Consider the following 13578-nt stretch of genomic DNA (forward strand, 5'->3'; position numbering starts at 1 on the left):
TGTGTATGTGTAACTGTTCTCGTTGTCGCCTCCCGCAGACTTGCGTAAAAACTTTGAGCAGGAGCCTTTGGGCAGGGAGGTTCGGCTGGAGCAGGAGGTGCTGCTGCAGTGTCGCCCCCCAGAGGGCATTCCTCCTGCTGAGGTAAAGTAAAGTAAAGTGAAGTGATTGAGTATGATACACAGCAGCACAGCACACGATGCACACAGTGAAATTTGTCCTCTGCATTTAACCCATCACCCTGAGTGAGCAGTGGGCAGCCATGACAGGCGCCCGGGGAGCAGTGTGTGGGGACGGTGCTTTGCTCAGTGGCACCTCAGTGGTACCTTGACGGATCGGGATTTGAACCGGCAACCTTCTGATTACGGGGCCGCTTCCTTAACCGCTAGGCCACCACTGCCCCAAAGGTACACCCACCCAGTCCTCCCGGCCGTGGTCTAAACAGCATTTGTTTGCATGCTGGGCTTGGTTGGATCTCTCACGGTACGGTGCGAGCGGTGGAGCGCTCCCAACAGATTAGCTTCCGCCCCTCCAGTGCACCAGACAAGTGGGGGAAACGGGGAGAGGAAGGACAGTGCAGCCTGGCACCCAGGTTGTGCACTCATTCTCATTGCGAAGATTCTCCCATTTTTGTTTACCGCCTTCTTTTCTTGAATGCGAGTAGACGGTTTCCTGATTTATGGCCCCAATCAAAATCAGCAATCATTGGTTTTATTAGTCCAGCCGGGCGGGGGCAGCACGGGCCTGCCTGCAGCCTCTGTTGAACAGCAGTTTTTGAATATCACCAGGGGGATTGTAAAAGTTTAGAGAAAGTCTTCCAGCATCACTGACCAGTGGGGTCTAGTGACCCCTAGGGGACTGCACTGCATGGCTAGGGCGTCTGGGATTTATTTTTACCCTTTTTCTTATTAAGTGTAATCCAGAATTAATTATAAGGGGATCCATGTTGTTTCCAGTCCATGTCCGAACAACAACTTTTTAAAATGTAGCCGGATTGATTGGTCACTCTCTGTTCCAGTCTAAGTGAATTGCTACACATTTACAGATGCGTGAGAGATTCACTTAATGGCTGCAGGTCACCTTTTAAAGTCCCTCGCTTTCTTTATATCTGACACCGATACACCGTGCTGCTCCATGTTTCATAGGTCAGAGTATAAAATAGCGAAGATTATTTAAATAAATGGATAAAGGCAGAAAGAGTAGTTTTGGTAATTATGGTGGAACGATGTGACGTGTTGACGGACGTGACTTTAAATATGAGGAAGTGAGAGCTGTCAATCATCCGTATGGGCTCCTCAGATTTTGAACTTAATTTATTAAAATCTCATTAAGGGGTTGTGTTTCATAGTTTCTCTCCTCAGGATACAGTTCTTGTTTTGTTTGTTTGCTGAGGACACCTTTGACCTTACGCTAACAAACATGCACCACGAATGAAAACAGATTTCTCTGCGTCACCATCAGCCATCAAGTGTGCCATTTTGAGCCATTTTCTTAAACCAAATGATAATTTTATCAATATAAATATTGATAAATATATTTTAAGTAATCCTTTAAAAATGGAGAATTTTCATGTTTTCCCTGCCTTCTCCCAGGTGGAGTGGCTAAAGAATGAGGAACTGATCGACCCGGCTCTCGACTCCAACTTTCTTGTCACTATCGACCACGACCTCATCATCAAGCAGGCCCGGCTGTCCGATACAGCCAACTACACCTGCGTGGCGCGCAACGTGGTCGCCAGGCGACGCAGCAGCACTGCCACGCTCATTGTCTACGGTAACTAGGAGTCAAATTTTGGTCCCTTTCTAAACCATTCATCAAATCCACAACGTCCCATAGACCCATCACCTAACACTCTCTCAGCCAATCGAATCTGCCGCTTACGCACACATTCATCCTGTCAATCACTGACCAACCCGCCAATCAGGTGCAGATCTTACAGTCATGGACAGGCTTGGTGTGTGATACTCTCTCTTCTGCCTCAGTGAGTGGCGGCTGGTCCTCCTGGACAGAATGGTCAGAGTGCAATGCCAAATGTGGGCGGGGCTGGCAGCGACGGACACGCAGCTGCACCAATCCCGCACCATTAAATGGAGGGGCATTCTGTGAAGGTCCACCCTTCCAAAGAGTCACCTGCACCACCCTCTGTCCAGGTGAGAGGGAAGGCTTGCACAACACACCCGAGATCAAAAAAGCAATGCGCAACGCATCCATGTCATTTTCAATTTTCAATCCTTTCTTTAAATTCCAGCTGCATGTTGAACATTTTTTTCACCGGCTTCAATTTCACTTTTCATGTTTTTTATTGGACGTGTGCATGAAAGAAACGCCTCAGTTCATAGCATCTGCTTCACTCATTGTGCACCATTCAGAAACTCAGGGTTGGGAGCGTAGCTGTACTGACCCATGTCCTGTTCTCTGGCAGTGGATGGTGGCTGGACGGAGTGGGCAAAGTGGTCGGCCTGTGGGACGGAATGCACCCACTGGCGCAGCCGGGAGTGCCAGGCTCCGCCCCCGCGAAACGGCGGACGCCAGTGCATTGGAAATGTGATGGAGAGCAAGAACTGCACCGAGGGACTCTGCGCACGGAGTGAGTTGCATGACCCGCACTGGGATGTGGCAGGGGTCACTTGACCTAATTGGAGGAATGGGGGAGGAGCCATTCATCACTTCACCTAAGCCTAGTTCATACAGCGTTTTGTGGAACTAATCATTGGCCAAAAAAAAAAATCCTCAGTAATCCATTTGAAAATGGATTTCGCGAGAGGCTTGTGTATATTTTTGTGACAGAATGTGGTTTTAGAGACCCAAGGGAGCAGTCAGGGGTCAAGGATAATGTAGTGTGTGATCCCCTTTTGCAGATCAGTAGTTTAGTATGACTGACCTTTTTGACCTTATCAAGCCGGAATGCTGTGTAGTGCAAAATGTACAGCAATACAAGTGACTTTCAAAGTCATGTAGTCTGACCTGAGCAGCTGGAGTTGAGGGATCTGTGCTGTGAACATTTTTTAAAATTCAACAGTTTAAATATTTGTACACTTTTGAACATCCGTCAGGCTCCACTGTGCTTCTGAAAATCCAATTTCACATGGTTCCTGCACTTTTTTATGTCAGTGTTCCATTGTTCTGGGTTCTGGTCATTACCGTTGTGTCACTTGTTTCTGGTTATTGGTTCTCTATTCACTGAAAGACGTTTTGAGCGGTAGGGGTGGAGAATGAGCCTCCCGCAGCACAGATGGAGGGGAAGGTGGAGGCGCCGGGGCTGGCAGGGCACAGCGTGTGTAGATCGGTGCCGCGGGAGAGCATATGAGAGTGAGTCACATTCACACCGAGCCTCCCGCACAGTCGGAGATCTGGGCTGGATGCAGCTCGCCGCGCAGCCACCATCTCGCCTCTGCCTTATACGGGAATGCATTTTCACTCCGCTTTCACATTCATACATACACACACACACACACGACCATTTTCTTTTTGGTGCTCTGCATGCCGAACACACAAGTTTTTGCACAAAATGCTCCCCTGGCACATGGCTTCAGGCTGGACCAGTGTCATCCTGAGATGCCTCGCAGTGACTGGAGACGTGACCGTCTTAGTTTTCACAGATTGGACAATAAATAATTTAGGTGCACCGGTTCACTTTTTTGATTTCAGCATTGTGCTTTGAGTAATGAGTGGGATTCGTTTTGCAACCCTTCTGTTTATTATTAATGAATCTGATTTCTCACTGAAGCCTTTATTTGTCCTTAGTTGGGAATCTCGGGTTCCCACGTGTTCATTTTGCATAATTTTTACGTTTCATTTGCATGAGCAATCCATTGATTTTATGCTCGTTTTTTTTTTTTCATTTCGTTCTGTTTTTCTTCCCATTTTCTTCTTTTCTAACAGATAAAAAGGTTTCTATTGAACATACCAGCCATCGTAAGTTCACTTCCTCACATTCTCTGTGCGAATGTGTGTGTGCCTGTGTGTCCTTATCTTCTTTGTGATTTCACTTCCACTTATAGGCCACATAGGTTAAGTGTGTAGGTTATAGGTTAACCTCTGCATTATCACCTCATTTGACCCTGTCCTTGTATCGTAGTAATGTGTTTAAATTGGGTGAAAAGACGTATGCATCAGCGGGTAGGAGAAGCTCCGTCTGAGGTGCCGCAGGAGCTCCAATGTCATGAGTGAATAAGTCAGTTCGGCCGAGCGGAGGAGATGTAAATATGTAAATCTGTCCCAGAATAAAGGAGTCACAGTCGCAGACAGTGACAAAAATGACCGTTGAACTCCCAGATGAGGAGGCGGTCTCAAGTGGAAGGGACGGTAATGCCCTCGGATCAGTGTGACAAAGGGAGCACACAATTCAGGGGTGTAATGCACCTAATTCACCGTTGGACAGTTTGCGGTAATAAGTGCGGACGTCTGTCGGCTTCACTACCGTCGTGCTACGTGATCCTTCCGACTCCTCCTCCCTCCCGTCTGTCCTCGCCTGTTGTCACAAGTACCTGTTTCTCTGGACGCTACACCACCACACGTCTCATTTTGTTTTCCTCCCCACCTCCACCCCGCGGAATCTGCTCTTCTCTTCTTCCCCTCTGCCCGCTTTGCTGCGCTGCCTCGTCCACCCTCCTCTTTTTCCCTTCTGTCCCTCTCTCGCACATTAACCGCTGATGACTTTGTGGTGCTGGACCGCGCTACACTACTTCGTGTCTCTGACAGCATCATGGGTGGGGAGGTCAGTAGCCAGAGAGAGAGGGGCGTAGGTGTGGTTGGCCATTCTGGAGCAACAGCTCCCCCTGCTGTTTAGAAGGAGGAGCTCATACTTCAAACTTTGTTGTGAGTGGTTACAGAGGCAGGTATTGTAGGAGCGTCTTTTATGATGTACAGTGCCAAGCCTTGAGCCACATCTAATGCCTTAATATTTTGTACTTTAGTAAAATCACACAATAAGTGCAAGGATTTATTTACAACATATTCGTAAATACAGTACGTAACACAAAGAGCGTTCCAACAAGCTTTCACATCAATATTTGGTATTGCGTGATGGCTCAGAATCCACAACTGCATCAGTTTTGACAAGACCCTCAGCACCACGGACTGGCACGCAGCCCCAAACCATCACAGAGCCTCCGTTGAGTTCTGTAGATGGCCGTCGAGACGGCCTGTTGTAGCTCCCCCCTGACCTCATACATACATACTGCCAAAGTGTTGCAGCATTACACTCGCTGCCACTGATTTTCAGGTCTTATGGAAGTTGGCTTCTCCGACCGGTTTCCCACCCTTCAGAATTTTGCCGAGTGCTGAATGACCACATCAGTGTTCAACAAACATACCTTAATTTACTCATCTACACGTATAAAATAGAGCAGATACATCATTATCATCATCACTATATATCATATAGAGTAGAAGGTCTGTGAGAAATTCTGCCTTGACTTGGCATGTCCCTGCATATGTTTAAATCGGTGTTGTGTATGTGTGTGTGTGTGTGTGTGTGTGTGTGTGGATGGATGGATGGACTCAGGACCAGCAGGTGGTACATGTCTGTAATTATATTTCCTCTCTATCGCAGCTCTCGGCTCGGCGGGTGGAGTGGTGGTGTATGTCGGCCTAGTTGGAGCTCTACTGCTCTGCGTGTTACTGGTGCTGTGCGTGGGCGTGCTAGCGTATCGCCGCCGCTGCCGACATCTCCACGGTGACATCACTGACTCCTCTTCTGCCCTCACAGCTGCGTTCCACCCTGGGAACTACAAACCCCCCAGACAGGGTGAGTGAACAGGTGCCGCTGCCTGTCCCTGTCTTCTCACCTTCCTCCTCCTCACCATTATTTTTTTTTTAAATTTGTCACTTCCTTAGCTCTTTTATCAGGCCGTCATGCATTAAACTGCAACCATGTTGCTTTGTTTGTTGTGATGCAGCTCATTCATATGCGCCATATATTCCAGTTGTCTTAAATCTAGTCTGTAACAGCAGTCTCCTTCACACATGCATAATAAAACATGAGAGTTGGAAAATCCCTGGAGACATTTGCTTTTTTACCAATTGCACTTTGGGTTATCTTGTGGGCTTCATTTATGAAGGAAAGAGGCTCAGACGGGGTGTGAGGGGAAGACAATCTAGTCATTTTTGTTGTTGTTAAAACACCTAGCGACTTCGATACTCAATAACATGAAAGTAAAATGAAAATATTTCACCAGCCCTGATGATTGTTAGTGTCATTACTGTTCTGATAGACAGACACAAGGTCAATAGTTTCGATTTGGATTATGATGATGCATTGTTATCTGATAATAACAGTTGTAAATTCAAGTACCCAGTGAGCAGATTGTAATTTACATTTTAATGACAGTAAAAAAATTTCCAAATAAATTCATTTTTGTTTAAATCCCATCAGACAACCCCCACCTTTTGCACCCTTCGGCTCCCCCTGACCTCACAGCCACTGCAGGCACCATCCGGGGACCCCTGTACTCACTGCAGCAGGGAACCCTTGACCCCCACCACAAGATCCCCATGACCACCTCCCCCCTGCTGGACTCCCTGCCCAGCCTGAAGATCAAAGTGTACAACTCCTCCACCATGTCCTCCCTGGAGCTGCCGACTGGCAGGGGCTCCAGCGACGGGGAGATCATGAGCCTGAAGATGATGGGTACCGGGACACGGGAGCACCATGGCCACACCCTTCCACGGGAGCCTGGCCACAGCACAAGCGCCACACTGGGTAGCCTGGGTGGACGTCTCACCATCCCCAATACAGGTAACATCTCACTCGTTTCCTCGCATCAGCAGAGGAGAGGCAGTTCACAGCGGTGGACCAATTAAACCGCAAACCCGCTCTCACTTCCTCTTTCTCCCCCTTTCAGGTGTCAGTCTGTTAGTCCCACCGGGATCAATTCCTCAGGGCAAGTTTTACGAGATGTACCTGATCATCAACAAATGGGAGAAAACCACGTGAGTCGGGACGCTTTTCCTTTCAGCTTCACACAACACCAAAGCTCAGCGCTGGCACACATCTTCATCCTGGGTGTCACTTTTTCTGCATTTCCGTAGCACCTTTCCGAAGTGTGCTTTCCGTTTCCTCCAAAGAGACGTTCTTGCACAAATATCTTCCTGTGAATTTATCAAAGGGTGCAGGACTCCATATGCAACATGAAACCACAGTTTGTTGTTTAAATATATCAATTTAAATAATTCTTGTCCTTGCTCTGGATTTTTATTTGTGCATAGACATAAAAAAAATTACTTTGCATAATGCATTAAAACAAAAAAGACAAAAAAAAAAAGCTTTCTGCCAGTGTCACGGCTCTGCTGTGCTTTTATCTTTTTGTGGCAGAGACAAGGAGTCAAGCTAAGTTCAAAGTTGCCCCAATACAGAGCTAGTTCCCTGATGGCCACATCACACATTTTGTTGGTGTCATCCAGTCCATCCGTTTTCCATACGACGCTGCATATAAAAGACTGCAAATACAGTGCTGGATGAGGATGTGTAATAAATAGATCACTGTGTCATACAACAGAGTTTTTTATGTTTGTACTAAGTCAGAGTCGTCATTCAATGTCGACGTTCAAAATTAGGCTGTCGCAATTTTAGAAGGTGTTTATTAACGAAGATATTAAATACATCACCAACAGTATTACTCACTCACTATCAATAACCGCTGGATCCAGAGCTGAGTCCATCCCACTGGGTGCAGGGCAGGGACTCACTCAGGGCGAGGCACCAGCCCATCACTGGATGCAGATTCACATACCATTCACACTCGCACATATAGCCAATTCAGAGTCATCGGTCCACCTAGTGTCCAGGAGGAACCTGGAGAACTTGGAGAACACCTGCGTGGACGTGGACAGAGCGTGCAAACTCCACACACACAAGGTCCAAGCTGGGATTTCAACTCTTGGAGGAGTGAGGTTACAGCGAAATCTGCCACACCATCGTGTGCCCAGACAATTAAAACAAAGTACATTTACAATAAATGTTTTTCTGTATGACATGCAGTTACATCATTGTTGGCAAAACTAATAAAATAATTATTTACTGATCTCTCTTTTAAAAAGAAAAATATGACTTTACTAACAATTTAGTATCTCATAACTCATGTTATTCATTATATTACCATATTTCTTTAACACCTTAACAGGATTATGCAACTGCCTTATTTTTAAAAGTCACCCAATTAGGGAATGATTCAGTGTTCTTTGCATATTTTACAAGCTCAAAACAATGGCAATAATTCCAAATAACAATTCCCCATTACAACTATTTAGATTGTACCATTGTTCAACACATGAAGAACAGAATTTGTGTTCTGGATGATGTAGTATTATTACTGATATGGAAATTGATCCTTGCACTATTTGATATAGGGCAAAGTAACAATTTTATAGGTGGACACAGTGAACTGATTTCAACACATTATTGTTCCTTCCTTTCCTGCTATATTAAGAAACCCTGATCAGTGTCTTGCTGGAGCGCCTCACTGGTTGCCGTCTTGTGTGCCAGGTTACCGTCCGAAGGCAGTCAGACGATTCTGAGTCCTGTGGTGAGCTGTGGGCCATCTGGCATGGTGCTGAGCCGACCCGTGGTCCTCACTCTCCCCCACTGCGCTCAGCTCGATTCCCCCGACTGGACCCTCATCCTCAAGAGCCAGACACACCAGGGCGCCTGGGAGGTGAGAGGGGGAGGGTGATGCGAGCGAACTTTGGATCAAACAAAATGAGAGAGGAACAGAAGAAGAAAGGAAGGGAAAATATGTAAGAGGTGAACTAGGAAATGGGAGATGCGGTGTGAGCAGAAAAAAAAGAACGAGGTTTAGTGATGAAGATGGATGCAGAAGTCAAGGCAGCAGAAAATAAGAAATACACTACCAGTCACCAGTTTGGACACACCTCTTCATTTATGGGTCTTGCACTTTATACAATATAGAACAAAATTTAAGACCCTGAGTTATAAAATAAGATGCGTGAGGTAATGTAATAAACAACAAAATCGCAAAATTAACTGCGGGGAGCTTTTGCTGTGATGGCACCATTTCGCGTCCTTGTCTTCTCCCCACCACCTTAAGTTAAAAGCCGGGGACGGTTCCCAACAGTCCTGAAGGTTTGTACTGGATGCTTTCTTATCATTCACTCATGTTAATGAGCATCTCATGAGGTGGATTTTGATGATGGCAACAGTGAACAAAGCAGCCATGAAGGTAAAAAGAGGCGACAACGAATACTAAATATGTTTCTTGCACTGGATTCATTAAAATGGCTCCATGTTTGTGTCCATAAACGGCACAGAGTAGGCGAGTCCAAACTTTTGACTGGTAGTGTATGTAGGGCCAGCACGCGTTGACATGATCATATAATGGGGCTTTTGTGAATGTGTGTGCAGGAGGTGCTGACGGTGGGAGAAGAAAGCCTCTCCACGCCTTGCTATCTGCAGCTGGAGGAGCAGAGCTGCCACGTGCTGGTGGAGCAGCTGGGGATGTACGGGCTGGTGGGCCAGTCCGCACCACCCAACCCCGCCTGCAAACGGCTACAGCTGGCCCTGTTCGCCCCGCGGGCGCCCTGCCTCTCCCTGGACTACAGTCTGCGCGTCTACTGTATACATGACACGCCGCACGCCCTCAAGGTCCGCCTGGCCTTCGGTCCCGGTCACGTTGAAGGCCATTTCTTGTAATGGACGTTTGAATACGAATGTCTGTGCTTTTACTGGTTGCGTGCAGGAGGTGTTAGAACTGGAGCGAAGCCTAGGCGGAGTTTTGTTGGAGGAGCCCAAGCCCCTCCTCTTCAAAGACAGCTACCACAACCTGCGCCTGTCCATACATGACATCCCGCACTCTCACTGGAGGAGCAAACTGCTCGCCAAGTATCAGGTGAGTGGCGCGAACTCCAGCCCGGGCCCTCAGTGAAACCGGCTCGGTGGAATAAAGGCAAATAACCGCGCCGTTGCAGGAGATCCCTTTTTACCACATCTGGAGCGGCAGCCAGAGGCCGCTGCACTGCACCTTCAGCCTGGAGCGCGGCAGCCTGGCCGTCTCCCAGCTCAGCTGCAAGATCTGCGTGCGGCAGGTGGAGGGGGAGGGACAGATATTCCAGCTGCACACCGACATCCAGGAGGTACACGCCTTCCATGCACCTACTCATTCAAGGGCCTCGCATTTTTTTACATTATCGAACAAAAGCTGAAGACTCCGGACCATGAAATAAAACCGGTTTGCGTCTCTGCAGCAGTGGGCTTTGGCTGTGATGGCAGCATTTTCTTTTCTTTTCTCTGCCACCTTAAGTTAGACCTTAAGGGGACGGTTTCCGACAGTCCTGAAGGTTTATACTGAACACTGTCTCATCATTCACTCCTGTTAATGAGCGTCTCATCAAGCGATGATAATAGTGAACAAAGCAGCCATGAAGCTAAAAAAAGAAGAGATTCATCAAACATACTTCACAAATACTAATGTTGTTTCTTGTATTGGATTCTTAAAAAAAAAGCCTCATCTTACGTCCAAACTTTTGACTGGTTGTGTACATCAATCAAAAGATTGTTGGGGTTACTTTTACGGTTGGGTGTAAGTTGGTTAGGTGAGGTTTCCTTAACTAATTAAATGCGGTTGAGGATTTTAGCGGGAAAAATGATCCGAAACGAATGTAAAACTCAACTTCTTACTTTTACTACATATATTTTATGACATATAAATACTTTTACATACATTTAAAAAACATTATTGTCTCAATTAATTCGAATGTTGTTCGATATTTTTAGGTTATTAACTTCCTATCACCTGTCATTGTGAATTAATGGATGAGGCTTTGAAACACATAAATACAAAAAGGTTTTGCACTTAATGCAAAACGAGAGGCAATTGTATTTTAATGTTTAGATCTAGAAGCATCTGCATGTGCCAAAGTATTGAGAATTAATTTGTACACCGTAAACACTGACAAATCGAGATACTTCAGCCACGTGACAGACGTCAGGCGTGTGATGTTTCGTCCCTTTTTTGTCTCTTGCAGACCCTGCCGCCCCACTCGCCACTGCCCTCAGCGGGCTCCTGCCTGCCCTCCTCTCAGGTGGGCTCCTACGCCTTCCGCCTGCCCGCCTCCATCCGCCAAAAGATCTGTGCCAGTCTGGATGCTCCCAGCGCCCGCGGCTGCGACTGGAGGCTGCTCGCTCGCAGCCTCGGCTTTGACAGGTGCGTACCTTCATTTGCATGAGTGGTGTCAGCAGTGTGTGTGTGTGTGTGTGTGTGTGTAGACTGGGGGGGGGTGTTTATGTTTTTGTAAATCTGACACGTTGTTTGCATCGCGAACTCTATTAATCGCTTTGTGGTTTTCCGCTCTTTTGCCTCCGCAGCTACCTGAACTACTTTGCAACAAAGCCCAGCCCCACAGGTGTGCTACTTGACCTGTGGGAAGCCTGTCACCAAGGTGATGCAGACCTGGTCTCCCTGGCGACCGCTCTTGAAGAGATGGGCAAAAGTGAGGTCTTGGTTGTCATGACAACAGATGGGGATTGCTGATTTGCCAATATAAAAAAAAAATATTAAAACTGATGAAAAAAAAAATGCCACCTTGATAAAGCCAGTACATGCCTGTCAATGGGAACAAAGGCGGCACGCCCCTCTGCACAAACCGCGTTCCGATCAAACACAATCAAATCTCACCTCCCATATTGTATTACCTCAACCCCATTCCGACGGAAGTCCAAATGGATGTTCGCAGCACGCCTAGTCGCATCTGCATCTGCCTGGGCTGATGTCCTCCTCGCTGATCTCACAGTGGCGTGCGGAGAAACCAAGCTGCAGGAATTCGGAATTCTGCAATGAAGATTCCTCAGCAGGGGTGCGGCAACAAACGTGTGTCACGCGCCATTCACTCACAAACGTGTTCGCATTCTGCCACTCCGGCCCCCCGGCCTTTTTTGCTGTCTTTATTTCTCCCGTTATTTTTTACTTCCTCTGAGTTTTATCTGTTTGCAGTGTGAAAGTGCATGATTAACCACCATCTCACTTCATGGCAGGGGATTTGTTTCCTAGCGACCGATCAATGTTTCAAAGCCACTGACGTCACACTGAGCACAGGAACTGACCAGCAGATGTGTCTCAAAGCCCTCAGGATGCACACACACACACACACACACACACACACACATACAGTACAAAATAGATCCAGACATATAGACAGAGAGATGAGAACAGATAACTGGACCAATGTCAAGTACAGTATGACTCCATTTGGACATAAAGGCCTTTGGTTTTACCAGATTATAGAGCATATCAGAAACTTTTTTTAATTTCATTGAGTCAAGGCTCATGTTGAACTGTGGTGTAAAACGTCACAGGGTTTATCTTGTTTTTACTCTATTATTTTTCTCTTCTGCTCTTTAAAAAAAACATAATATAAATGCAAGAGAGCTTCTGGTAAATTCATGCCGAATAAGTTTCCTATAGGAAACGAACCTTTTTTTTTTAAAACGTTATTATCCATATTCGTGGATTTTCTTTTCGTTAGACTTGCAGTTGTCATGACTATAGACTTCTTGTTTATTATGTGCTTGATAGCAGACCTGTTTTATTACATTGGTCGACTGATTTAAATGCCGGTTCAGACTGAGTACAACTCAACTTGAGGCTGAAGTGAGAAACTGCTTTTTGACTATATGTTTTGTTGAACCTTGAAGTGTAAAATCTGAATGTTTGCCCCGTAATTCAATGTTCATTACAATGTTAATAAGGTTTTATGGTAAAATAATCCTGGGGGTTTTTCTTTTACTAATTGAACATATTGCTGCTTGGTTAATAACAAGAAAGTGCTGCACTGATGGCATAACTTAACATTTTTCCCCAGTAACTGGATGTGAATGATGCAGAAATCTGCTCGGAATCTGAATCGAAGTGGGTCAGAGGTTGTTAAAAAGTTTGTGGATAGTTTTCTTGAGTTGACACACCCCTCGCTAACGGTTGCTGGCATTTCAGGAGCCATACGCTGTTGTCAGTCATGCGCATTTCGAACGCTGTAACCCGTACGTTGTTCTTGTTTTTTTCTGTTTTTTTTATTTTGTGATTTGACAAGCAAAAAAAAAAGAAAGAAACCCACAAGCAGTATCTCTCCACCTTTCTTGAGCAGCGAGCGAGTTCTTTTGTATGCAAGTGTGAGTGTGTGGATGCCTGGTAATGTTTTTGGCTTGTCATCTCTCTTTGTGAGTACTATGCAAGTGCAAATTGAGTTGTGACTCACTGGAGGTGTCTTTCTTACCCGTGCAGCTCGGAGTACCGGAATACGTTTGTTCGTGTTTCTCTTTTCTTTTTTTTTGCCGGAGCGATGGATGTGATTCGACTCAGAGGCAAAAATGAAACAGCGTCACCCAGCCTGTGACTGTGAGCTGAGCTGACAGCTGTGGTTAACACATCACTCGCGTTGCCACGGAAACGCCACAGCGAAGGCCTCAGCGTCGGGGCGAAGGCCCATATGTGAGGCTCTGGCTCTCCGTCTCCAGAAAAGCAGGCCGCAGCCTGAGCTCTCGGTAAGCATTGAAGGTATTGGGACGTCACCCGGTCCAGCTCCGCGGCGGGGCTGCGTCGAGGTGGCAGGGCCTCACTCTGCCTTTTACAAAG

General features: G+C 46.5%; 1 protein-coding gene across 3 annotated transcripts in view; it reads left to right on the forward strand.

Moving 5' to 3' along the window:
- Nucleotides 1-13047, forward strand: part of unc5b (unc-5 netrin receptor B) — a 45977-nt gene extending 32930 nt beyond the window's left edge. The window contains exons 5-18 of one of the 3 annotated variants that reach the window (XM_028988540.1): nt 39-142; nt 1591-1771; nt 1981-2148; nt 2421-2585; nt 3881-3913; nt 5553-5747; nt 6375-6737; nt 6844-6931; nt 8484-8652; nt 9360-9599; nt 9694-9843; nt 9923-10087; nt 10979-11157; nt 11319-13047. In XM_028988540.1, the coding sequence (XP_028844373.1) occupies nt 39-142; nt 1591-1771; nt 1981-2148; nt 2421-2585; nt 3881-3913; nt 5553-5747; nt 6375-6737; nt 6844-6931; nt 8484-8652; nt 9360-9599; nt 9694-9843; nt 9923-10087; nt 10979-11157; nt 11319-11484 (2366 nt within the window). In that variant the 3' untranslated portion in view covers nt 11485-13047. The remainder of the gene's footprint in view (nt 1-38; nt 143-1590; nt 1772-1980; nt 2149-2420; nt 2586-3880; nt 3914-5552; nt 5748-6374; nt 6738-6843; nt 6932-8483; nt 8653-9359; nt 9600-9693; nt 9844-9922; nt 10088-10978; nt 11158-11318) is intronic. The other 2 variants (XM_028988541.1, XM_028988542.1) reach the window with 2 other exon arrangements.
- Nucleotides 13048-13578: the final 531 nt, after the last annotated feature.

Source organism: Denticeps clupeoides, chromosome 8 (assembly GCF_900700375.1).
Source record: "Denticeps clupeoides chromosome 8, fDenClu1.1, whole genome shotgun sequence".
In the NCBI taxonomy this organism is placed as follows: domain Eukaryota; kingdom Metazoa; phylum Chordata; class Actinopteri; order Clupeiformes; family Denticipitidae; genus Denticeps; species Denticeps clupeoides.